General features: G+C 39.7%; 1 protein-coding gene across 6 annotated transcripts in view; it reads right to left on the bottom strand.

The window, feature by feature from the left end:
* kcnh7b (potassium channel, voltage gated eag related subfamily H, member 7b) overlaps positions 1 to 27950 on the bottom strand; it is a 92856-nt gene that overhangs the window by 25876 nt on the left and 39030 nt on the right. For 2 of the 6 annotated variants that reach the window (XM_077536183.1, XM_077536187.1), the window contains 3 exons: positions 14792 to 15370; positions 14366 to 14596; positions 895 to 1050 (listed from right to left, as the gene is read on the bottom strand). In XM_077536183.1, the coding sequence (XP_077392309.1) occupies positions 895 to 1050; positions 14366 to 14596; positions 14792 to 14867 (463 nt within the window). In that variant the 5' untranslated portion in view covers positions 14868 to 15370. Of the gene's footprint in view, positions 1 to 894; positions 1051 to 14365; positions 16853 to 22968; positions 22985 to 27950 lie in introns of those variants that run through there. The other 4 variants (XM_077536186.1, XM_077536185.1, XM_077536184.1 and 1 more) reach the window with 4 other exon arrangements.

Raw genomic sequence — 27950 nt, 5'->3', positions numbered from 1 at the left:
GTCATCAACATTTGACCGCTTAGGCTTTGCCGTTTTGATAAGCATATCATTTCCTTGCCCATGGCTCACCACTTGACATTGGAGGAGCTTTTCAAAATTGACACCGTTTTTCTGTCCTCGACGGCAGTTTGAGCTTCACGGCTGTCAACCTGCTCCGACGCGTAATACGATTTATGATATCCATATCCATGACATCACAGTTGCTCAGGTCTCAGGTAACAACCAATCACAGCTCAGCTTCAGAAAACAGGTAAGCTGTGATTGGTCGTTGCCTGAGCCCCAGCAAAATGTGATGTCATCTTTGGTCGACAGCAAATGGCAAAATGGCCACCTTCTGATATTGATAAAAACTGATGGATTTTGCTGCTTAACTCATATTCCACTAACACAATATTAACCAAAATATCGCATTTAGAGTAGTGGGGCTGCATAGAACATATTATTGTCAGATTTTTGGGGGGTTGACTTCAAGTACACTATGTGAAATTCCCTTTTTAATGTTTAGTTTGAGACAGCTTGAAGCCTCTTTTTGATAATTGCTGCTTTTTGTAATTTACACTACCACCATACTGCGCCATCTTGTGGCGTCTTAGCATTATTATACAGCAAATAAGACAGACCGGGATCTGAAAACAGGTGAATTCGAGACTAGGCGGGGCTCCAGTCCGCCTCCTTGAAACATTGCATGTCACGAAGGCTTTAGGTGGCGACAGTTTGACACTGGAACGGATTACCACCGTTTTTTGGAGGTCAAAAGACCAGGATGGCGAAACAGATTGTATTCGACCTTAAACGTTCGGCTGTATCTTTTTTTTTTTTTTTTTTGGCCTGGGCTGGAATGTTTTGAAGGTGTTTCAGGATTATATCACAGTGGAGAGTTGACTGAATACTCACTTTGATCAGACTTTGTGGGCGATGCGGGGCTTATCTTCTCTGCGGAGTTGTCACTCCCCTCATCCAAAACGTAATCAAAATTCAGGATGAACATCATCACCACACCCTCTTCATTCTTCACCGGGATGATGTGAATGTTACACTGGAAGTCTGACCCTGGAAAAAAAAAAAAAAAGGAGAGAGAGGATAATGCTGACACCAAACACTTGGGGAAAAAAAAAATCCCTCCGGTTTCCTGTGGATCTTTGAGAAAAAAAAATGAGAAGTACTTGAACTGATTTAAAGGTCAACGCCTGCATGTCAGAGCCCGCGAAAATAGCCGAGCTAACCCCTTGGGGGTTAACCCATATGCATCTATACATATTTGGTGGCTGATAAGGCGTATAGAAATTTGGTGATTAAGACTTCATCCGGCGCAGATGATTAGGATTGATCACGAGCCAAAGGATCGGAGCCAATCTGGAGGGTTACAATGTGCTCAAAGGAACAATCACGACAAGTGAGCATCACGCCAGCCAGTGGAGCAGAAAAGCATCCGGCGTCTAAACTTAGACTTGAACCCGGAATATCCTCAATTCTCAACTCTGCTGTTACTATCCGGGGAAGCGAGGGCTTCTGATGCCGGCTGACGTGTCATCCAGCCAATCGACTCCCTGGAGCCTGAAAACAACAACAACAACAACAACACGATAGCTCCAGTGACACAGTGACACCTGACTTAATGAAGGAAGCCATTTTGTTTGAATTCAACCCATTTTTTAACTCTACTATCTGTATCGTAATAATTTGAATTGGCAGCTTTCAAAAAACACAAAGAAAAACGGTATATCATGTCAAACTCTGCTTTGTTGTAGCTCTCGGTCTCTCTTGTTTTGGCTCTCTGACCCAAAGAGGACACACACACACAAACGCACACGCGCACACGCATATTACCAGTGTTCTCTGTAATCTCCTCGGGGCTCAACAGACACCCTGCCAGTAGCATTCATTAGCAGTAGACTTGCTGTCTGACTAAATATAACAAGCTCGGTCTCCCGCTACATGCCAGAGTTGCGTTGGAAGGATTTTTGCCGTCGAAACTCCCAGAAGTGATGTCCTCACTGACAGTATGATAATGTGATTTGAAAGCGTGTGCACTAACAAAGTATTTTTGGAGATGCAGCCACAACCCGGCTTATTCATTTGAGTCCGTAGCCGTGTGTATCAGGGCGCAGACTGCGGGTGCAGTTGGGGTGCAATATTTCGCGCTATTACCGGACGCAGCACATTCTTAGTGAATATACCCCTTAGTTGCTTGGCACCAAGATTGCACGACATTGTGGAAAAGCACTACTTTTGTCCAAATGGAGATCCTCAACTCAATTCAGCTTAGTTTCTTAGCAACAGGAAGCTATATAAGGTGGCGTCAAAGTGCTACATTTGTCCAAATGATGCTCCACAACTCATTTCGACATTGTACCCAAGCACCAACCTGCCACACAATGGTGGCAAAGACCTATTTTTGTCTAAATGATGAGCTTCAACTAAATTCCTTGGCACCAAGATGCCATATAGGTGGCAAAGCAATATTTTTGCCCAACTAAAGATAATCAACTCATTACATCCTTGGTACCAAGATGTCACAAGATGGCGACAAAACACTTTTGTTTAAATGACACTCATCAGCTGACTTCAACATAATTCCTTGGCACAAACATGCCACATAAGATTTAATTTTGTCTAAATGATGAGCCTCAACTCAATTCGGTGCAATTCCTTGGCACCAAGATTCCAAAAGATGGCGTCAAAAGTGTACATTTGTCGAAGTGACGCTCCTGAACTCATTATGACATAGCAAAAATGCCACACTATAACAATAAAAACTGCTTTAATCGAAATGAAGCGCTTCAACATCACACAAGATGGAACCCAAGCAAAACTTTAGGTTCATATGTGAGTTTTTCAGCATATTAGACAGGATTTGCTACAAAAAAAAAAGTGAATTCCCAAATACCAGACCACCTATTGAATCTCATTAGAATGTGCAGGTGTACCTAATGAGACGCTGTTCTTGTTTTGTCTAACAACAAAAGCAACATTCGCAAATCGTCGTCGTTGAACACAATCTCGACATGTCGCCTGCACACGTGGGAAAAACAGATGCAGACGCTTCCCTTAGCACTGTTTTTCTGGCGTACACATGTAGCAGAAGTCTAAATATTGCAATCTGTCGAGGAGAACTCAAGATGACCCTGCGATGATGTCAAAATATCGTCAGTTATATACAGTAGGAAACGCATCCACATGCCCTTGATTGGCCTCAGACAGCCGTGACCGTGAGGGAAAATATTAAAAAAAAAAACAATCGTACGTTCTCACCGCAGCATTAAGCAATCGACATTAGAAATAATCTTTGCTTATCCAGCAATAAATGCCCTGTGCTATATCATGATTTACAAAGGTATTACAGTTGACTAGCCACTTGTGATATAAAATGCACCACTTTTCTATTAGCCAACGCGGCTGACTGTGCGGCGAATTAGTCATAATTATACACAATGCCATAACGCTTGTCATTATGCAGCCAAAGTGAAAATTGTGTTTGCTTGTTTTCTTTCCAGAAGAGGAAACAACAGTGCTGCTTAAAGGCTTAGCGACGGGGGGTCCCCACTCATCTGGTGTCCTGCTGAACGTCATCTCTGCCAAAATGCTTCAAAGCGACGCCTCTTTCGAGCTGCGAGAACTGAACAATCAGCGGTGCATCTGATCGCATAATATGTTGGGAAAAGGCACGGGGGTCGTTTAGTGTTTGCTCGTCTTCTATCGTTTTGTCAGCTTACATGTTATCATTGTGATTTCATGACCACGGTAGTCAATTCATTCCACGTATTCATACTTTTCCAAAGGATCTCAGCCAGTTTGTTATGGCTTGTATGAACATGAATATTTCACATAAAAATGGGAGTTGAATTAATGAAGCTAGCATCATCGCTATGGCAACCTTAGATCAACCTACTTTATTTGTCTTTAATGATGGTGATGTTTTTGTTCATTTATTTATTTAGTTATAAATAGCAGACTATTTATTCCAAGTTATGATGTAACACGAGGACTGGTTACAGTGGGTTTGAAAAGTCTACACACCCCTGTTGAAATGCCAGGTTGCTGTTATATAAGAACTGATATTAGTTTTAGCTCTAAAATGTACAAATCAATTGAATAAAAAAAAAAAAAATTCTTTCCAAGATGAGGGAAAAAAAATAACAGAGATAGTGTGGTTGCAAAAGTGTGCACACCCTCTTAACTAGGATGCGGCTGTGTCCAGCATTAACCAGATGGGAGTCAGCACACGTGACACCATTTAAGTGCCTCTGATTTACCCTAAACCTATTTCAGATGTTCTAGTAGGCTTTTCCTGCCATTTGTTTTCTTTCTTGAGGTCTGATGTTTTTGTGCTAACACTGACTGCTTTTGTGGCACATTGAAGTGATTGAGGCTTTTTTACTCGCAAGCAAAGAAAAATGTAAGTAAAAAGCCAAATAGAACATCTGAAATCTATTCTCGATTAACCAGAGGTACTTTAAAAAGTGATACGTGTGTGCTTAACTCCCATTTAAACACGAGTTTTTGATATGTTATTGGCTAATTTTGACCATGGCTACAATTCGAAAAAAGTGCCTTAATGGTGTCCGTAAGAGGGAACACTTAACCCCTATTCTGGCCTCTCTTCACTGGTTGCCCGTGACATTTAAAATCCACTTTAAGATTCTTCTATTTGTTTTCAAATCTCTCAATGGTCTTGCCCCACCTTATCTCACCAAGCTCTTGCACCCCTACACACCTGCCCGGTGACTCAGGTCAGCAGACCGGACTCAATTGGAGGTACCGAGGGCCAAGCAGAGGCTTAGAGGGGATCGAGCCTTTACTGTTGCCGGTCCCTCCCTTTGGAACGACCTTCCACTAAATATTAGGCAATCCTCCTCTTTTAAAACACATCTGTATTCTTTGGCTTTTGCCGCACCATGAGACTTCTTCCTGGTGTTTTGTGGTGTGTATGAGTTTGATGTTTAGTCTACTTATTTATGTATTTATTTATCTCTTTATTCACTACTTCTTATTTATTTACTGATGTAAAATGTATTTACTTGTAAAAAAATAAATAAAAATGTATTCCCACTTCAAAATGTTTGCTTTGTTCTTGTTTACTACAAAACTGATATTTATGTACAGCACTTTATATATAGCAATGCCTGTTCTTAAAGCGCTTTATAAATAAAGTTGAGTTGAGTACAGTGTGCACACGAGTGCAACCACATTATTTAAGTGGTTGATTTTTACTAACCCTCTCAAAAAGATTTTAAAATGCGTCTCAGTTGAGTAAAAGGCCACAAAAATGGTGGAACAGTTTTGAACTGAATCATCACTAGTCTCATATTTTCATATCACAGAAATCTGGTGTTTGAACAGATGTGTGTAAACTTTATATCAACTGTATGTTAGCGATGTTGGGAATATGTCTTAATATTGCAGTCGATAATAACCTCATCAGCAATGCTGACTTGTCAACTTATAATTGTCTCAGCCGACGTGGCAGCCGAAGTGTAACTGTTTAAATTCAATACTTTCTTCTAAATGGCTGACACTGCTGCATGCTGCACTTGCACATCGCACACAGAGTGGGAGGGAAAGTAATGAGATAATCAATTCATTGTGCAGTCTAATTGTGTTTACAACTGCTGGAAAGGTTCATATCATTGACAAATATACAAGCCCCAAAAAGAAAGAAAGAAAGACCAAGCCAAGCAAACGAAAACAAGACATTTTCCACCTGCCTGAGTCAACGCGGTGCATTGGCTTCCTTTTTCATGATGGACATTTCATTACTGTCGATTCTATTTCCATCATCAATTATTTAAAATGCCGCTGCGACATGAAGGGATCTTTTAGACAATGACTCACAGGCCCAAATAATGCCGTTGTCTTTGAACGAAGCTACTTTTAATTAATAATCAATACACTTGGGAATTCATTCCAATATTGCATTGAGCCCCCTCTTCCGGAATTTCAGAACAATTATTGTTTTTTTACATGATGAATAATACTGACAATTTTCCATATATTCCTGACCAAATCTTCATCGCAGTTCATTTTTGCTCTCCCCTCATTAGACCGTGATGTATCGTGGTCTCTTATTAATCTGCATAAGATGATACGCTTCAGGTAGAAACATGAGTAATAATGTTGAGCCTGCTTCTTGTTTATTCCGCTTAGTCCTCTTCTACGAAGGTTCGACCCAAAACGTGCCTGGACGAATTTAATGAATTATTATTATCCCGCTTAAGACAATACGCAATGTTCCCGAGGCGTGAAGGGTGTTGGTGGGGGGCGGGGCATGCAAGCTAGCACTTTGTATTGAGTCTTTGGGCCTTGTGGCTACATCTAACGTGCTCGCAGCTACACACACTGGCCTAATTTCATCTTCAATCAGTGTCACCGCGGCCATCGGGGGATAACTAGCAGCTCAATCCACATTACGTTTGTGGTCGCATTTATTGAATCATGATTTTTTATTTTTTTGCCATGCCATCTTTTATTCTGCTTAATTTAGCTCAAATGTTGGCAAGCCAAATGGCATGAATGGTAAAAATTTAAATGGGCGCGCAGCAACTGATTAAGGAGAAAAAAGACAGATGGTATGAAGGGGAATATTAGATTACTTCTTGCAATGCAAGCATCCCTGGAGATGAAAATTACTGTGGGTGAACATTCCAATCCAATAAAATGCAAGGACCTGTGTTGTTACATTTCCCAAAGCAAATAATTTTCTTTTTTTTGTGGGTAAAGACAGTAAAAAAATAGAACACCTTTTCCATTTTTCAAGCAGATAATTTTACATTCACACCTTATTTACTCAAATTTAAGCATTGAATAGTGGTTGAATCGATCAGTCCACACTATCACTGCACATTGACATTCAAAGTTACATTGTGAAGAGACATTCATTCGTGTTTCTAATTATTTGTTTATATTTATTTATTTATATAACGACAAAAAAATCTTGCAATTTTACCAGAATAAAGTTGGAATTTTACAAGACAACATTTTAATATAGTATTATGATATTAAAGTCAAAAGATTGCCCTGCGATTGGCTGGCAACCAGTCCAGGGTGTAGATAGGCTCCAGCACCCCCCGTGACCCTTGCGAGGAATAAGCAGTCAAGAAAATGCTTGGATGGATGGAAGTCAAAATTTAATGAGAGAATCAAAAAATAGTTTGTCTTTATTCAAAAAAAAACCCCCCAACCTTTTGTTCCAAAAACAATAGAACTTTATTCGTATGCCTTTTGCGTTTTGTTACTTTATGCTACAGTTATTAAAAGCTTTTACATAATCATGACTTCCATCAAATTACAACTGGCTGCAAATTTATTTCCCGGGAAATGTGCAATTTACAAGAATAAAGTTGGATTGACAACATTATGATATTAAAATTAAGTCAAGTTTAACGATGGAAGGAAGTTCCATTTAAATAGTAAATTTCAAAAATACAATTTTTTTGTAACATAATATTACACCTAAAGATGCCTTTTATTCTCTGTAAAATAGGACTTCATTCTAAAAAAAAATGTTAACACCTAAAAAATAATATCTCATAACTGCACAAACCAAACTTTTTATGGCACAAACAAAACACATGACTGTATTTCCATCAAATTTTGCGTTGGGGTAGAGGACCAACTTCATGCGCGCACTATTTGCAGCAAAACAAAAACAAAAAGTAATTTTTGTGTAAATAAATAAATATATAAAAAAATATTCATACAGGGATGTCAGACCGTATAGCATAGCATCATCTGACTGCTTTCTAAATTCCCGGTAATAACAAATGCTGTGCATGTGCTTCAGTGACACCGAAGAGGGCAGAGGGCGATGAAAAATAGATGCGCTCTTTTTGCATCTGAGGCATCCAAGTGTCTTGCAGCACACCTTGTGCTTCCTCCCGATTCTGTGCGCGGGCGTGCAGCGGACCCGCGCTCCAAACAAGACCCCTCGGCTGGCGACCCCCTCGGTGGGAAGTCACCTATGAAACCCTGCACCCACGCGTGCCGCATGTCCCAGTTGATTCAGCGCGGTTAGCTAAGCTGCCGCTGTTATGTAGTCATTATCCATTTAACTTCTCTCCGCCGCTCGGTGTCAGCTTCCTTTTGTTAAGACTTGCTGCGGCGCAAAGTATTATTACACCCGCTGGAATCGGATAACTTTATAAGGCCATCAAGGGAAAGCATTTATCTCATTGATTATGCATCGTCATTGGAAGAAGTCGGCGTATTTTCTGGATTGTCCGCGGAGAGGCAGAGCGAAACGAAAGCAAAATGCCTCCGAGGGCCCCGATGCTACTTTTTTTATTTGGAGGGCGTAAGCGGCTTAACATTTTGCCTCCTCATTGAGAAGAATCAAGGCTTTGTTGCCGCCGATATCGCATCGCTTCGTCAAATCCCGACATCACGTTTTCCTGAGGATTTCCCACAGCAAGCACTTAGTGAGCAGCGAATGAAAACGAGCGGCACAAAGCGGCGCTGCCTGCATGTTACACTGTGACATTTCAAGCAACAGGATGTAATTTGACCTTAACACAACACTGGTCCACTGGCTTGGAATAAAGAGAATAATGTAGTATCTACAGAATGTCATTGCCATGGTACATGAAGATCACTGACTTTATGATTATTCTGTCGTAGGGGTTAAATGGCTTTTAAGATGATTTGTAGTCGACTACCCTGTGGTGTGGTGAAAGTCGAGTTGAAGTCGAATAATCGTTGACGTCATTGATACATTTTTTTTTTTTTTAGCACTGGACAGCGATCCGATCTTTATTTGCACTCAAACTGTTCTTTTAATTGATTGATGACTGAATTATTGAAATTGGTGGGAGCCTTGCGCATGTTTTTCCCTTAGACTAGTCGACTAGTCTCATGTTGTGTTCAGTAAATAGCATTTTGTAGCCAAACTCAAAAGAAGTACCGGATTTTCTGCACTATAAGCCTTCAATTTTTTCAAAAGCTGACCATGCGCCTTATAATCCAGTGCGCCTTATATATGGATCAATATTGAGCCGCAACAGGTCTCGCTGTCAAGACGCTATCGGTGACGCGCATGCACAGAAGATCCCGCCATCTTGGATTGCTAGCTAATACTAATACTTTACCTCAGAGAAAATAATAAAACAGCTGTTTATTCATTTTGGGAGTGAATGGAGTTGTCAGAAAGCTGGTTTGTCATCTATTCATAAAGTTTGACTGACCTATCGGACTGTTTTGTTGACATTCCCTTTAGCGCAGCACCATCTAATGGATGCATAAAGTAAGACAAAATACATGAACCTGTAGCTCTTAATGCAAAACAATGTTATAAATTTATCTGAAAATATAAGCAACAAATATGAGAAACGGACTTGTATATTTGACAATATTGGTCGTTAAGCAGGCAAACCTATTCCTGTCCAAGTTCTATAATCAACAATATATAATCAGAGACCGTATTTTGAATTTTGGTCTTGAGTTGAAAAAGTGTGGGAAAACTCATTCGATGGTCCAATGAGGACACCCGGTCCTAACATCACTGCTTTAGAGTGGAAGCTTTCAATGTATTTACAGTATTAAAAAAAAAGAAATCAGATACATAATGACAAAAATCGAGCATTTTTTTTGCATCCGGTCATGAAGGAAAGACTGAAAATGGATTTCCATTTACCTCAGAGTCAAAAGTTATTGCCATGGAATGCTGGCTTGTAAATTTGATAGTAGCGTTAAAAATTACAGCCAATAGAGCATCCCCAGGGTAAAAAAAAAAAGACATCCATCTTACATAAATCCTCCACGAAACAGGAAGCACCTTTCTAAAAAAGAGACACAAACACAACGCAATAACCCCACCCCTTTAATCAAAGGTTGCGGGTTCATGGCCTCTCTAGTTTCACGGATTTCTTATTTACAGTTTCTATTTTGTTCTGCCTCCTGTTTATTTTGGGGTATGATTCCATTGTCATTCACTAGTTGGTGGCGTGCAATTTTGTAATTTTGAAAGAATGAAAAGAGGAAGTATTTCATCTCAGGACGTACCATCCTCTTCAATCCTGCTTTTTACGCCTACAGACTACAGAGAGTGATGTCTGTTAGGCTCATGTATGTCTTTGTGCATGAATATTGATATATCTATCTATGCTCCCGATCGCTCTTAATATTTTAAATAGTGTTCAAATTGTCTTTAAAGACCTTTAAAAATATTGAGCCATAAATGACTTTTCTATACCGCAGATTTCACTTATGACTTTTGTTAACAACCCGTCCTTGGCAGAGGTCCGTGCTCTAATCTAGTTTGATGTGCATTGTGCCGTGTCCGTGTGTGTGATTCGTGACAAGCATTAGGTGCAGGGTACACGAGGGGGGCTTTGGTACAAAAAAGATTAACTGATTTGAATGCGAAGTGATTGCTGGAAATGCGTTTGCGAGCGGGAAAACACGTTCAAAACCGTCGAGCGACTTGAATCAATAGGGTCGGAGGCCATGAATCTTTTATCGCCTTATAGTATGGCACCGTACCAGTTTAATGCATTTGCTCTGTAAGCTGCTCATTCCCAGTCAGTGCGCTGTCAGGCCTGCCATCTTTATTCATGAGCACACATGCGCCGTCTCAACTCCTCTGAGAAGTATTAAGAGTTGTGTCTTGAAGCCGAGGATTGCGAAGCGACAGCGAGCGCTGGTTTCCCAGGCTCTTCTTATCCTCCATGCTCATAGGCGCATGATGTTAAGATGGAGCAGGGCTCATGCATGACGGATTGGAGGACGATGGGTGGGGGGGTGGGGGGATTTTGAGGAGAAGTTGCTTGAAAATCCCGCTCGCCAAAAAAAAAAAAAAAACAACCTCCGAGACGTTCGTGCCTTCGCGAACAGGCCCTTGAGCGTTTTGTTTAATTGTCTCGCGTGTTTCCGAGACAATCTATTTCTGCTGCGTGGAGCAGCTGGCTCTTGGTTTTCCTTCCTCCCGTTTAACAAGAAGTGGGGAAAAGGCAATGCTGGTGGCGGTGGATGGTAGATTAAACATGTATCCATGGCCTAGAATCTAATCAAACTCACAATTAAAAATTGAAAGATCTGCCTTTGTATGATTAAATAAAATATCACTGCATTTTCGCCGTCATACATCACTCTTTGGGATACAAATTCACAGTGGCGGTATCTAGGGCTGAACAATTAATCATATTCAGATCAGCTTTATTTTGGTCGGTCCGACTCGGAAGGCTTTAAATTAGACTTTACACCGATCTGATCGGCTGGATTGGGATCAGACGATATGTTGCATTTTATGCAAAATCGGTGATCGGCTATTATGGCTTCACTTTCCCAATAGATCAATGACATCTAGTGCTGTCACTGTCGAATATTTTTAGAGTTGATTAATCTATCAATTATTCAATTGATTAATTGACTAATCTGATTAATTAAAATTTTGCATTAAAGTGTATTGCAAAAGCATTTTTTCCTTGATTATTGTTTATTAACCAGTTATTAGTGCTTATTTTGTACTTCATATTTGTATAGTGATTTAAAAAAAAAGGGGGATTAATGTTGTACTATGTTACCGGTTTGGTCATTGTTTTCCAAAGTAAAAACAGATATATATAAATGTCTTATTTTGACGAAACAGAGAAGATAATCAATCGATCTTCTTTCATGAAGGACTACAGAAATCAGTCAACAATTACTGTTAACATGCTGAAATCAGAGGATGTGGACAATTTTGAATTGGAAAACGATTAAAACGAAATCCAAACGATTACACGATTGTTAAAATAGTTGTCGATTAATTTGATAATTGATTACTTGTCGATTAATCGATTAATTTTGACAGCTCTAATGACGTCATTGATCGGCTCCACAAAATAAGACATTACATGTTATATTTAATGTTTATTAGCGTTTTTTGAGGAATTATTGAATTAGATGTTTCCACCTACCAACACACGTGATACTAAAGATCAGGACTGATATCAGGCATGCTAATCAGCTGATTATAGGAATCAGGTTTGCTAGTAGGCGGAAACATCTAAAACCTGCAGGACTCCGGACCTTGAGGACCGGAATTGGTGAAACCTGGTTTAGAAGGTTACCAACTTTAATTGAAGTAGATAAATAATATCCATATTGATTAATAGTTAATTTGCCTATGTTAGCATCAATCTAATCTATGAAACCAAAATATTCATATAAAATAAATCTGACGTTGTTTGTAATAATACAGATTCATCTATTGTTTGTGATTGTTTAAAAAAAAAAGAAAAAAAGAGATAGCAAGCGACTTTGTGAAAATGATGTTAAATCGTATTTGCATTATTGTGGGGGGATCGCCATAACACAAATGCATAAAACAAATGAAAAAGCATGTGGGTCCTATGTTATGCTGACCACAAAAAAAGCTGAAGCGAGAGCACGCCAGGAGGTGGTCAATATGCGGATTGGTGCCACTGAGCGGCAACACGGCATTAATTCGTCTCTGCGGTGCGCCATTCATGGGGCGGCTGGAATACGCGGCGAATGAATGACAAGCCGCCGCCGCCGTTACTGTCGGAGCCAAAAACACGTTTGCATTAACCGAGGGCATTTCTATGCAAAGCTGCCAGAGCTGGAGCCATCACATGCACGGCAATATTACAGATTAGTCAACTGATCCATGCTCTAATAAAGCTACTGTGCGCACTGGCTGAAAACAACATGGCTTAAACCATGGATGCTTTTGAAAAGCTCCATGGATGGATCCTGTTTGAGGTGTAAAAGGCAAAACAATGAACTGATGTGGAGACACTTGGCCTGTTTTCCTCATCTAAGGCATTTTTTATTTTTTTTTAAAACGTCAATCAAATCAAGAGTGCAAAATGATTTAAAAAAAAAAACAATCTCAGCATGTTCTCGCATTACCATTCATACACAGCAGGAGCAAACCTCTTAGGACATGAATGGGAGCATCCATATACCATATTCCACTTAGAGTAACATCCACTACTGCTGTGTGAAAATGTCTTCCTTTTACAAAGACAATACTCAGTTTCAGTTTGGCCAGAGAGGAATTCTTTGAACAAAACAGTACTGTTATTGCAGTGCTTCTCAAATAGTGGGGCGGGCCCCCCCAGGGGGGCGCAAGGCTCCATCAAGGGGGGCGCGTTTGACCTCGGTGAACATGCTTTTTTATGTTTTTATTTGGATTTTTATTTATTTTATTTTTTTACTGTCCTAGAATAAAGTGCAATTGCACCTCCACTACATTAGGGGGCAGTGGCGCTCTCATTATTGGCAGAGTGTGCGCAGGGAGCATTAAAAAAAAAAAAAAGGGGGGCATGACAGAAAAAATAAATAAATAAATAAATAAATAAATATATATATATATATATATATATATATATATATATATGATGATGTTTGACACCGCTGTGCTAGCGCATACAGAAGTAATTGATGCAGCTTCTCAACAGCAAAGAACGGTTGCAGAAATGGTAGTTATTACACAAACGGCCAGCAGATGGCAGCAGAGTATAAAAGATCAACCAGGGCCATGTTGAAAAAAAGCTCAATTACTTACAATTTTAAATAGATTTGTGAAAACTGATGAAACTCAGCTCTCTTCTAATGCTAATTGCTGCAAAACGGAAACAGATAGAAACATACTTTTTTTTTTCCCCCTTATGAAAGAAGAGACTTTAATCTTTCTTTTGGTAGGTTTCATGTTTTCATAGCCTGGCAAAATCAGTCAAAATCCAGTAAAACAGCCGGGATGGCTTCTGTGAAAATGGCTGGGAGTGAATGAGATAAACACGTTTGGTGATATTTGTCATTATGGCTTGACAGTAGTACTTGATGAATACCATCTATAAAAAAAAAACCCAAAAAAACAAAATCCCTGCACCTCTAATTTGGAATACATGAAACCAGCACACCTGAGAAAAACAACCAATCAGCGACAGAAGGCGTGACTTACGAGTTGTCACTCAAAGCAAGGTCAGGTCAGGTCAAGTGTGAGAGAATTATTTACTGATCTATTTTCATTATTATTTTTCATATTATTATTATTATTATTATTGTTATTATATACTTTTCCTAATGTAAATGGCTCAACAGAAGCGCACGAGATTGTGTACCCAATGTTGTGAGGACAGGCGAGTGTATGTCAGGACAACGGCCTGATACCAGGGCTTTGCCTATCTCGGTGATATCAATGTTCCCGCGGGACGTCATCAATGTTTGGGTTCGGGGTGAGAGTAAGCGATACGCGTCTTAATAGCGACACTCCGCTAACAGCGGCAATATCAGATCACTCACGCAGGGGACACCCTGTGCCTCTTGTTACTCATTCGGGACCGCGTCTCGTCCCGGCCCGACTGACAAAAGCCCGCGCTTGGGTTGCGTGCCCTGCGCAAAAAAAAAAAAAAGGTCAGTGACTCACCGTCCTTGCGGTAGTAGGTGAGCTCCACCTTGCGCTCCTCGGAGCCCCTGAGAGCCAGTTCCACCTGGCCGATGGCCTCCTTATCCGTGTGCTGGCCGTGGAGGAAGTCGCAGGTGCACGGCTTCTGCATGATGTCGGGCCTGGAGAAGCCGGTCATCTCGCAGAAGCCGTCGTTGCAGTATATGATGGCACAGTTTTCCACCCTGGCGTTGGCTATCACAAATTTACGGTCTGGTGGGGTGGGGGTGGGGGGTGAAAAGAAACATGAGAGCACTCCTGACCTTGGCAAATAACAGCCATTAAGGTGATACTTTCACCCTCAGACAAAACTACAGTGAAACATCCAAAACAAAAAAATATAACATTTCGAAAACATTCTATTCCTTATAACATTGCTCGTCATTTAACATTCCAAATGATACTTACTCTGCCCCTCGAATTTCCGGATAATTATCCCAAGAAATGTGTTTTGTGGAGCGACGTGTCCTCTTCTCACCGGCATGTTTACTCGCGGACAAAATCTCCCGGGGAGAACTTACAGATGTTGCCAGTTTGCGCTGCCCTCTCCCTCCGCAAGCATGCTCCGCTCCAGCTCCGGCTCCGCGCAGCCTCCCTTCCCTTCCCTTCCCTTCCTACCTTCACTTTAAATGACCTTCCCCACTTGTTTTATCCGGCTTGGATGCAGGAGCAGGTGAACGCTTCCTCTCCGACAAGGCGCGCGTACTCGCTCGGCTTTGCTCGATTTAATTGCATTTGGCCGAGCATCTCGCATTTAGGGAGGGAGGGAGGAGGGGGTGGGGTGGGGTGGGGGGAGAAGGAGAAGAAAGCGATCCTGACGTCCGCGGCGCGGCGGAGTGTGGGCGCGCGTTTCGAGGAGACTGGTCGATGATGCGTCCCAGCCTGGTGACGTCTCTCCCAGGGGGGCTTAGTTGCCTCCACCTCGCCTAGACGACTCCCACCCTGGTTGGTGCCGAGGCAGGATTATCTGCGTCTGCATATGCATTCCTAAGGAAAACAAAAAAAAAAACACTGAAATAAAAACAATTACATTTTAAATTGTTTGCATTTGTTCAGCATGTTATACATATCAGCGGTCCTCAAACTTTTGACACCATCTACAAAAAAATTAAGTAGCTCTCCATGTACTATGTAAAGACCAACATTAACTTACGGTTTCATGGTAGGCATCATTTGTCAAAAACAAAGATTACACTTGCATTTATTTTTGTAAGCGCTTAAATATAAAGGGGCGAAAAAACAGAAAATACTCTCAAAAATCATTCAGTTAAAATTTAGTACACATAAAAGTTAATTAAAAAAACGCATCAAATAATTCTTAAAAATTAAATGCGCATGCGTTGCACTTAAAAGTTAAATACTGAGCTTCAGATGTAAAAAAAAAAACATTAAAAAGAAAGTTTTAACCGGCTTTATGCATGACTACAAGCTTCATTCTAATATTGTTAGCCTAATAGCATAATTGCCCGAGCGCGTTCAAAGTATCCGTAATCGACGTATGCTTCAATTCATGGTAGTTGTTCTTAATTTTTTTAATCGAAAGATTAATATAGCTCTTTGCATAAATGGCTGCCTTTTATGTTGTTTACATAGTTCGTGGTGGCAAAAGTCACATTCGACAGTTCAGTCAATCATCATTGACAAAACAGTCAGATAGGTCAGTCAAACTTTATTAATAGATTACAAACCAGCTTTCTGACAACTGTATTTACTCCCAAAATGAATAAACAGCTGTTTTATTATTTTCTCTGAGGTAAAGTATTAGCATTAGCTAGCGATCCAAAATGGCGGGATCTTCTGCGCATGCGCGTCAACTATCGTGCAGGGTCACCGATAGCGTCTTGACAGCGAGACCTGTTGCGGCTCAATATTGATCCATATATAAGGCGCACCGGATTATAAGGCGCATGGTCAGCTTTTGAAAAAATTGAAGGCTTTTAGGTGCGCCTTATAGTGCGGAAAATACGGTAGCAAATAAAAATTAAAAACCTATTTGTCATGTCAGCAGAAGAGAACTGTGGCTGACTTTTTCAGACCTCTAAGGAGGGACATGAGATCGGTGAAATGATCAGTTTATTTTTTAAGGGATCGGACGATCGATCAGCCGATCGATCGGTTCACCCCTAATTACGATATTTTCTATACTAAAGCAGAATTAGTCAATAAATGCCAGCTGAGATGTGAACGTACGATTTCCTAACTGCATAACTGTTTGAAAGGTTCCCTTGAATCTATTAACAGCAACTTTAATCAAGTAAAGATCGTAAAATTAGGGATACAATGTCTTGTCAGCAATCATTTTCGATAACAGCTTTCTTAATGTCCGTTTCCTGGCCAGATGTATGCAGTTTTCCATCCATGCAAGGTTGAGTGTTGCGAGAAATCGATTGGAATGTTTGGCTATCCAGATTAATCACATGAAAGCCGCACGGGGCGTAAAGATAGCACAGTTGATTCTCAGCTACATATCGCAATAGTAATTCTCTAATGAGCGTTCCGCAGTCATCATATAACCTTCAAATGAGGTCATTCCCAGCTATGTGACTCATTAACTGTTTGATCTTCGTGCACATATGCCAACATCCTCCCGCCTTTAATGTTGGACTTTATGCATGTACAAGCCTTTATGCCCTCAAACTTGACGTAAATACATTTCTTTAAGTGCTAAACAGGTTGACACAAATTTAAGTGGTTGATTTATGCGCTTGCTCTCTCTGCTGATTGTGATTCGGGATCAGTTCATTAAGTTCCCCGACTGCTTTCAAATGCAAAACAAAAGTGCACTACGGTGTACGTGCTGTGGATTTTAAACGGCAGCTCTGATATTGCAGTCTTGAAGTTGTTCTTCAAATCGGGGTGCACACGTAAAAGGCAAACAGTCTGGACAGTCTTTGAACTTGATCGCACCCTCTGTTATTGATTAAATCCATGAACGCCATGTTGCCAACCAGCAGCTCTAGTCCCGCTATGTTAAAGTATAGGCTTGTATAGTACCTTTGGTTAGTTTAAATGAATTTCAGATTTTTTTTTTTCTTCAGAATTGTTCTGTTTTGTGGCTGCAGGCTGTTCCATTCACAAACACAGCATGTTTCTCAAAAAACAGGTAGAAAACACCTGTGCAAGATAAATGAAGAAATAAAGGTGTCACTACTTGCTTCCCCCCCCCCCCCCCTTTTTTTTTCCACTGCAAAAACACATCTGCCTAATATGAGATCAAATACACTTGTTCTTATCTTAAAATAAGCAGAATTATATCTGACAATCTTATTTTAAGTAAAAATAACTTGTCAGACTTTTACAGCATTTTAGCTTATTGTGCATAAAAATTAACCAATTTTAAGATTTACAAACTAAGTGAGAATTAAAAGACAAATAATCTTAAAACAAGATTAATAATATTGGAAATTCTGCTCTATATAATTCTCAAAACAAGACAAAGAAGTCTATGGCTTGATATAAGCGTTTCAGTCTAGGTTAGAGTTCAGATTTTTTTTTTTTTTTTTGTGTGTGAAGATTTTAGCTTATTATGCATGAAAATGAACTAAATTTAGGAAGAAATAAAAGACAAATAATCTTAAAACAAGATTAATAATCTTAGATATTCTGCTCTTGCATAGTAAATAATTCTCATAACAAGATCAATAAGACTTTATGGCTTGCTATAAGCGTTTAAGTCGACATTAGATAGTTTCAATTTGCCGTGTTCTTACTATTTTCATCTGTGCGAGCAATTTGAGTCACTGTCCATGGTCCTGTAATTTTTATTTTTATATTTTCTGCTTCCTCAGGCAGCAGGCGAACAGCTGGCATACTCCCCAGCAGAATGCAAGCAACACATGATCATCGCAGTGTAACTCCAATCACACTTTCAGGATATCACTCAGTCCAGCTAAGTGATAATGATTGCGGATCAATTCCACCTGCTGCCGTGCAAATGGGGAAAACAACAGGTGGAAAGTGGAAGCAAGACAGACACACTCCGGATTATTGCTCTCATCCTTCATCCTTGCATTTTTCAGTGGCTCCTCCAGGGTGTCCACAAGATTTACTGTGTTAAGAGCGTGGAAGAGATACCAGGAAACAGGTTCATTGGGGCGAAAGGCAGACTATGCCCTGGTATTGGCCGCCAGTCAATCACAGTAACATTTAATGAGTGGAAAGTGAATGCCTGTTGGCCGTACTTCATCAGGTGAGTGAACCACTACTCTAGCCATCGACACAATTCCACATTTTTCACCCAAAAATTCCCCACTCATTGCCTTTCAACATAACATATCATATCATTCCCAATCTAGAAGCTCACCACATTCGATTCACCTTGGAAACGACTTTAAACATCCCCGCGATTCTCACATAACAAAAAAAATACCAACATTTTCACCAATATATAGCCACATCATTTAGTATCATTCCACATCATTCTACTGTACATCTTTCAATATAAATCCTTATCATTCAATTTAATTCCACTCAACATATTGCACATTTTCACCAGTATCATCAAACATCATGATACAATATTATCATGACATGAAGGTCACGATATGATAATTATCACGATATTGTGGGGGTGGGGGTTTAGGACGAAATCCCCACCAAAGATTAACATAAACTCAGATGTGTTAGACTGAGAGAAAGTTTAAGTGTGTACATCATGTATTTAAAAAGTGCATTTTCCTGAGTGAATCCGGCAGACAGCCCCTTTAACACATTTATGTCGGTGTATGATTTAAATAATAATAATAATAATAATAACAATAAAACAAACCGTAACTTTAAGTTCTGTGTGAAATAATGACATCCAGGACGATTCCCCCGGACAAGTTGCATTGCTCATCTGAGGACTGCTTGTGAATGTACAAATTTATTATGTTTCGATTGTGGACGGCTGATTACTTAGTCCGACTTTACAATTTGAATTTTTTTTTAACTTTACGAAATCATGTCGCGGGCCGGATTAAACCCCTTGCGGGCCTGATCCGGCCCGCGTGCCGTATGTTTGACACCCCTGTTCTACATCATTCATTATCATTCTACATTATTTCACATTTTCGTCATTCAGCGTTCCAGCATTCACATGCAATACTGTATCCCCAGAAATCTCCATTTTTGTGGTGATTATTGTTATTGTGCAAGTGCACGACTTGTAAAACCAATCAAACCAACTAATAAGAAATTTGAAAGAAAGAAAGAAAGAATAATCACATCTGAGTGAACTACAGTAAACTGGCAACGTAATGCATCGTTCTTTCATGGATTTTGTCTGCCACCTGATCCACTTGGGTAACATCGTAAATAAATCAAGAATGAACTTTAGAATAAATTATGGAAAAATGTGGCATTTTTAGTGCAGCACGCCAGCCGTGTTTAAGAGGTGTTTTCTCCGGGACTCTCGTTTTGTTGCTGCAAGGGCTGTGCATAAATAATGCAGTTTGATTGTAGAATAGAGCTTATTTTGCTTTTTGAAGGCGGGAACTATGACCATGTACATTCATGAATATATTGACATCAAAATTAATACTGATTAATTTTGGACTTTAACATGAATGTAAAGCTGTTCTTTAAAATGTGACATTTTGTCCTCCTGCTTCTTCTCAGGAGCTTGACGGAATTGTAAACGTGTGCTACATAAATTAAATACAAATATGGTTTCACCTTTTTTCATAAACGTACAGTAGTGATTCACAAAGTGGGGCCCAGTGAGCTCACTAGTAGTACGTGGTTCCTCCCACATTCCCAAAACACAATGGGGTCTATTTTCCTGTCCAGCGCAAGTCCTGTGCGGTGTAACCCTGCGCGGAGGCAGGTTAGACCTGATACTGGTAATTTTGCAGATGGGAGCAGACTGGCGGATGCACAATCAAAGTGGCTCCTATAGTTCGCCATTGTTGTGCCACCTAATGTGATGATTTAAAAAAAAAATGTATTACAATAATTCAAAGGGTTTGATGCCAGATGTTCACATATTTAAGAATGAAATACGTTCAATTAGTTATGCATAGTCTGACGAGGCATAAAGTTTATTTATGATAAAAGAGCCCATTAGGTTTGTTTTTAAATTGACGCTTTACTTATTTAGCCATTCTTGGCAGTCAAACATTAATATTTTGCCTATAATATAAATTTGATATTTACATTATTTTTCATGTACAATTAGTACTTTTAAAAACACATTTTGCAACTTGCTGTCGACTGAAAATGACATCACAAGGGCTCAGGTAACCAATCACAGCTCAGCTTGTGAAGGTCACATGACCAAACCTAGAAAACAGGAGAGCTGTGATTGGTTACCTGAACCCTTGTGATGTCATTTTCAGGCGACAGCAAGTTGCAAAATGTGTTTTTAAAGGTACTAATTGTATGTGAAAAATAATGAAAGTATCAAATTAATTATAGACAAAATATTAACTCATTTATTGCTATAATGGGCTAAATAAGTGAAGTATCTCTTTAAAAAATATTAAGCCATTACTCAGTATAGATTTAGTCAGGATATCATGCCATGTTTTGTTTTGTTTTTTTCAATTTTGAACCTTAAAGATGGGAAGTCCGACTGTTACTTGAGTTATTATGACCAATGCGAGAAATATCGTTGTGAGTTTCTCACTTGTGGAAACATTCCTGATTCGGGATGGCAGATATGCTGACTGGTCAAAGTGAAGCGTGGCACTGCGTTGAGTTGAGGGCTGATATCTACTGAGAGCTGCACACGAGGGACAAGCAAACCTCCCCGTGGAGAGTTGCGTGCCCTGCGGTAAACACATCCTGTCCGCTTAGTCCAGCGTGGTTGCTCATTTCACTGTTGTCCCCTCCAATTCGCGTGAACCTTATGTCTTGTTTTTGGCTGCCAGAGCGTTTTACTTTAAAAAAAAAAAAAAAAGTCTGTCGGGTTAGAGATGCGAAAAGGAGAAAATGTGTGGTGTATTGCGGACATTTTTATTTTTTTTTTTAAACAGGCAGAATACAAAAAACATTAATTAGCTGCTTAATTCACACTTAATTGGCTGGCAAGCACTCCAGAAAACTATTTGTATGCAAGCCATTAAAAAAAAGTCAATTTTCCATGTTATTTCTTCATTAATGCCCCCATGTGCTTTGTGGGTGTTTAACCGCCCATATGCTCAATGATGTAATGTTTAGAGCGAGCTTTAAGTACAATATCTGCAATTTACAATCAAGAGGATAGGAATTTGGGATCCGCCCCCTGAAGAGCCGGGAATGAATTTTACTCCAAACCTATAACATGCTGGCGTTTTTATGCTGATGTTCAGAGAGCATTTAGCCACATTCAATTCCACCTTTATCCTTCAAATGAAACAAGATGCAAGACAATCTGCAGTCTTTTGTCTCCAACGGGAAGCTTCGCAATGATGACAGCATTTGCTATTCTGTGCATCCATTAGTAGTAATTACTGTGTTGGGTTGTCCTATTTTTGAGTAGTCATAAAAGGATGGTGCTTTAATGAAGTAAACTCACATTTTTTCGGATTGATGGGAAGGGAGGAATGCATTACATTCTGCATAATGTTGCATTTTTGAAATCTTAATGGTGTGTTTGTATTGCTTCTTGTAAATTACAGTGGTATCTCAAACTTTGAATGCACCACAGAGGATTTGGAGAAATCTACAGTGTTGAGAAATGTATTCATGTTTATATTTTACCATAGGTAATTAACAAAAGAAGTTTTATATGTGTCTGTATATGTCTTCTCCAGGTACTATTATTATTATTATTATTATTAATTCAATCTCTGGTGTAATAACCTTATTTATTGATTGATTGAATTTTTACTTTTTATTTTATTTTTATTTTTATTATTATTATTAATTCAATCTCTGGTGTAATAACAATGGAATCATTTACAAAGTGCGCCAGTTAGCTTCAATTACACAAAAGTAGTGCTTTTGCACCATGTTGTGGCACATCGGTGTTAAGGAACTATGTTGAAGTGAGTTGAGTACATTCTGTGAGAAAAGTGTATTGCTTTGGCGCTATTCTACAACGTTTCGGTGCTTCGGAACTATGTTAAAGTGAGCTTAGGAGCTTTGATTAGACACAAAGTAGTACTTTGGCACCATGCTGTGGCCTATTGGTACCAGCGAACTTTGTTGAAGTGAGTTGAACAGCTTCATTTAGACTAAAGTTGCACTTTGCCACCATCTTGTGCATCGTTTTTTCTGCAACACAACTTATACTACTCCGTCCTCAATGAGGATTTACAGTAAATGGAGAGTGCAAAAGTCATTCCATTTCTTCTCATTGTGATGAGTAGATCAGAGGCTGACATGCCAGAAAAATTGCGTTTGAGCTTTAAGGATCCACCAGCCTATGCTGAAAGTCTGGCTTACTGTATGTTTGTTTTGAAGAAAAAAAAAAAAACACTGGTGCTCATTCATTCATTCACTCAGTCATTCATTCACGGCGCATAATCTCTGGGAATCTAGAGCAATTTGAAAAACAGCAGCAGCCAGCAGCGGCAAACACAGCGCGAGGTCTAATCCGGGTCTCACGACAGTCGCTCGCTCGCTCACTCTGTCTGTCTGTTTGTCTGTCTCTCGTTCTGTCTTTCACTCCTTCAGCTCACCCCGTGCAACTGCAAGCTGCGCTCCGCGTCCGTCAATGCACACGGGCCTTACTTATTGTCCATTACAGGCCGGTCTCACCCAATAATCCAGCAACGTGAAACACTCGAGTGCTATTGCTGCCTTTGCTGCTGCTGCTGCTGCTGCGCCTTACCCCATATGCCACTGTACACGTTTTTCCACCATCTGCCCTCAGTGAGAAAAAATAGAGCAAAAAAAAAAAAAAAAGGGGCCATCCAGCACTTTTGGCTTAGTGACTTAACTATATCATTTAATCTGCAGGAGAGGTCAGTGCTTTGTCCCAACTGAAAACAACACAACTGTGTTGCAAAATGTCTGGAAATAGCGTCTTGAAATTACATAAAACAACCGTCACGTGAAAGGCAGGGGCGGACTTAACATTAAGCAAACAAGCAAATTCCTCAGCTGAAATTTCCAGGGCCCTGAAGTGCCTCGTGAAATCTGATGAATAAAGTTTTCTTTCATTTAAAAGTAATTATTATTGTTTTAATCTTAAATCACACACTTAAAACCACCTCAAAATGCATGCGCAACCTTGAGGGAGATGGTTTCAAGCTACAGTCTTGCTGAAGAAATTAGAATACTGGAATATATTCAAAAAAATAATAATTTTGTAAAAAATGCTTCTGAAGTATTATGTACTGTATTGTTTTATTTTCACAGCGAGGAGTCAAGGTACTTTTTATATACAAATAGATATACCATAGTTGTGCTAAATAAATAAATAAGAATATATGTCCTGTACATATTCAAAAGAATATATATTCTTGTAATTATTTAATAATTGTAATAATTATGTAATTATTTATTTTGTAATATATATTCTTGTATTAATTTGTTGAGTATGTTTGGCTATACAGTGCACAAAAAAAACAACAACTTTTAAATGCTTTTTAAAAAAAGGTTTTGAGGATTACAATAATGTATCATTTTATGTTTGATAGCAAGTTATTGTGTATACGGTTACAAAAAAATCGAATTTATAATAATAATAATTTTTTTTTTAGTATGACAATCTATACAATATACCATCCTAAACAAATAGAATGTATCAAGAGTATATAATAGAATAGTATGACTGGAACAGCATTACAAAAATACTGCAATATCGGTCAATACAAAATCCTCAACACAGACTTATGTATTTTATTTAGCTCAACAAATAGGGAAATTAAATTAGTCACATTTTTTAGTTGTTGATAATTTTGGGTGGGTGGGTGAATCCCAAATGACAAAATCCACCCTTTGTTGCACGGCGAGTGTTTTGAGCTACGTAGCACCCCGACGCCACTCTTTTTTTTCTTTTTTTTTGCAAGGTCGTAGATCTTGCAGCACAAACAGCAGCGAATGCAGCTGCAGTTTGTCGGAACGAGCAACATATGTTACCACCCACAAATAGGCTTGCGCAGTCACCTGACACTGAACCGTCCCCTCGTGTGGACGGCTTTGCCAATTTGTCCCTTTGTCCCCAGTTGTGATTCATTGCCGAGCCCCGCGCCAGCTGCAGGACATCCATCCATTGTTTATATGTTGAGGGGCAAATGAGTGTGAAAGAAACTCAACTGCAGGCAAAATGTATTTATAGCTTACACACTCTTGGGGTTGTACAACGAGTCACGAGGCGCAGTTGAGGAGAATTCTCCGTGATGGCATTTGTGTGTTTTTACGCATAACGATTACACAAAATTAAATGTAGGCTTCCTTCTGTTCACTTTTCAGTTGTCAACTTATTGTTGACTGAGCCCTACTGTATTGACTGAGCAGTAAGGGATGGGCGAGTACCGATACCAGGTATCGGTATCGGGCCGACACCAGCCTTTTTTCAAGTACTTGTGCAGTTCTAGCACCCTCTAGTGGCTAGTTTATTAGTGCAATTTCATTTTTATTAGGGATGTTTTGGCCTTCTATGTTTATGTCTATGTTGTATGCTAATTTTCAGATGAAGGGGAACCTAATTTGCTTGTGAAGCGATCAATATGTGCTTGCATTAGCAAGTAAGTGCCTCAATATTGTTATTAGAGATTGTAGGTGGTTTATATGCATTACTGTTATGTACAAATTCACAATATTGTACTTTTTTTTTTTTTAGTATGAGCTCTCTTTTTTTTCTACAATATTCTGATCTTTTTAAATATCGCCAACGCCCCACAATATCGTGATAATTATCGTATCGTGACCTTCATATCGTGATGATATCGTATCGTGATGTTTGGATATCGTTACATCCCTAATAAATAGTAAGTTGTTATTTGAAGGTGAATGGAAGAATATGAATGACTTTTTTTTTTTGTTGCTTCAAAGTTGATATTATGCTCTTCTTTTCCTCCACAACTGCAAACAGTTGTCTGAGCCTATGGCAAAACATTCCTATGCGCCAATTACTTATTCAGGGGCGCCATGCAAACGGCACCATCGGTGAACCTTTCGCCTGAGTAACACACATCACCAATATGAATTATTAAAATGTTGCCAATTAAAAGCCAAAGCTTTCTAACAGCACGACCATTTTGTATCATCTTGATGACCTTCTGATTTGACTGCGGTTTCATCGCCGGCAGCTCTCCGTTGTTCTGCGCTCCTACTACTGCTGCTGATGAAATTTGAGTCTTGGGACGTAATTGCTTTTAGAAGAAAAAAATACATTGCTTGTTATTAATAGCACTTGAATTACCACCAGTTACACATGAGTCACAATCCCCAGACAGTTCTCCAAGCATGGAAATGTCTCCATTGCCTTTAATCACCTTCCTTTGTTCCACAATGTGGGGAGATTACGGTAGAAGGAGGAGACTGATGTACATCATTTTTCATATATTCATCCCTATAGGAGCACTAGTATGTAATATCCTGTATGTATCAGTGGGGAACACTGATATACACCACCAACAAGTCATTCGAACTCTTGACTCGTTGAGTGAGGCTCAATGCAGTGAGTAGCTCATTTTATGTTGTCCTCCTTGTGATCTGTTGCCATGGAAACTGATGTACCCTATTGGTGTGCAACTGGCTCCAACTCCTGGTAGACTCCTTTTAATTGTTCTTTGTTGCACATTTGCTTTTGTGTTATGATTATATGGCAAGCAGATAGATCCAAGCCATAATATCATTTATATTATTTTAGTATGTTTATCTCACGGGCTTCACCAGATCATGAGAAAATCAACCTAAGAATTTTCCTTACAATAAAACGTTGTATGTGCCCCCACCAATCTAAACAACTAAGTCAACTTTAAACATTTCTTGACAATAATAATGTGACCTCATTAGTCTAAACATTACATTGATTAATATTACATTTGTGGAATATGAGTTAGAAGCAAAATCCAGCCATTTTTATCCATCTCAGTGAGCGGCCATTTTGCCACTTGCTGTCGACTGAAGATGACATCACAGTTGCTCAGAGCACAGGCAACGAGCAATCACAGCTCACCCTTTTTCTGAGGATGAACTGATTGGTTGTTACCTGAGACCTGAGCAACATTGACGTCATCTTCAGTCAACAGCGAGTGGCAAAATGGCCGCTCACTGAGATGGATAAAAACGGCTGGATTTTTCTGCTTAACTCATATTCCACTAACGCAATATTAACCAGAATACCATATTTTGACCAGTGGGACTGCATAGAAGACCTTTTGGGGGGGAAAAAAACAAAACACCTTTTTGGCGGGTTGACTCCCTCTTTATTAATATTTCATCTATTGCGGCCATTTTGTCACTTGCTGTGGACTCAATCACAGTTGCCCAGGGCTCAGGTAACGACCAATAACGGCTCACTATTTACTGAAGCTGAGTCGTGATTGGTTGTTACGTGATGCCTGGCAACTGTGATGTCATTTTCAGTCGACAACAAGTGACAAAATGGCCGCCTCTAAGATGGACAAAAAACACGTGGATTTTGCTGTTTAACTGAAATTCCACAAACACAATATTAACCAGAATACCGTGTCTAGACTAGTGAACGAAAACTTAGTAAAACTGCACTGTCGTTTCTCAGAAGCTAATTTAGGCTACTCAAATATTAGCAACAGCTCCCAGTATGATCCAGTGCTGTTTTAATCGATGCTGCTGCACACTACAACTGCAATGATCTTGTGTTTGACTGAACATCTCTAGGACAAGGTCAGTCAAAGGTCATCGTTGTTATCTTCACAGGGAAAATAGTCGATAACTGCTGTTAGATGGGATATCTCATTACATTGTTTAGCTGGTTCTAATGTTGTGGCTGAGAAGTCCAGTAGAGCAATGACTGAGGAGTGTGTTTTATCCCTGAGCTGATTAGGAGAGACTAACCTCAATTATTGCTCTTCGCTGTCTTCCAGCTCGTGTGAGAAACTCACACAAGGACATACATCAACTCTCTAGAGGGCGGCCGATACAGAAATGTGCAAAGTAAGCAAGCCTTGCACAAGCTGTCATGTAACTCATGCTCTACATTCGCACGGAATGTTTAATGACAAGAACAGCGGTGGGGTTGGGAGCTTCTTGTTATTATCATTAAGGCTCTCCTCACATGTATATTTACCACCAAAGCCTCCACTTTCAGCAAAAGGGTCAAGGTTTGTCTGTTTACCTCCATTCCCGCTGACGAAGCATTTTTTTTCCTAATGACTATCCCCCCCGTGCTCTTTCTCTCTGATCTGCGTGATCAACCATCGGTCTTATCAGGGGACGATGATGCACCAAAAATAAAACGGAGCCCTTTTAATTATTTAAGGTAAAGGAAAGACGAGGAAGCCCTAATTACCCGGAGGACAGCGCGCACGGAGCGTCTCAGTCCAGCCAATCGGGGTCATACGCGGAGTTCAAAACGAGGGTGATTCAATGTGAATGTGAAACGGCCGCGCAATCAAGATCATAATTGTGTTTCACTTTCATGCTGTGCTCGCTAAGAAGTGTTTGAGCCTTGTTTGGTCCAATATTGACCCTATGATTGCTACTTTTCAGCTATGTCAACAAGGTTAAC

Source organism: Festucalex cinctus, chromosome 11 (assembly GCF_051991245.1).
Source record: "Festucalex cinctus isolate MCC-2025b chromosome 11, RoL_Fcin_1.0, whole genome shotgun sequence".
In the NCBI taxonomy this organism is placed as follows: domain Eukaryota; kingdom Metazoa; phylum Chordata; class Actinopteri; order Syngnathiformes; family Syngnathidae; genus Festucalex; species Festucalex cinctus.
Note: the sequence above shows the minus strand (reverse complement) of the source record. Positions and strands in the feature narration are given on the sequence as shown.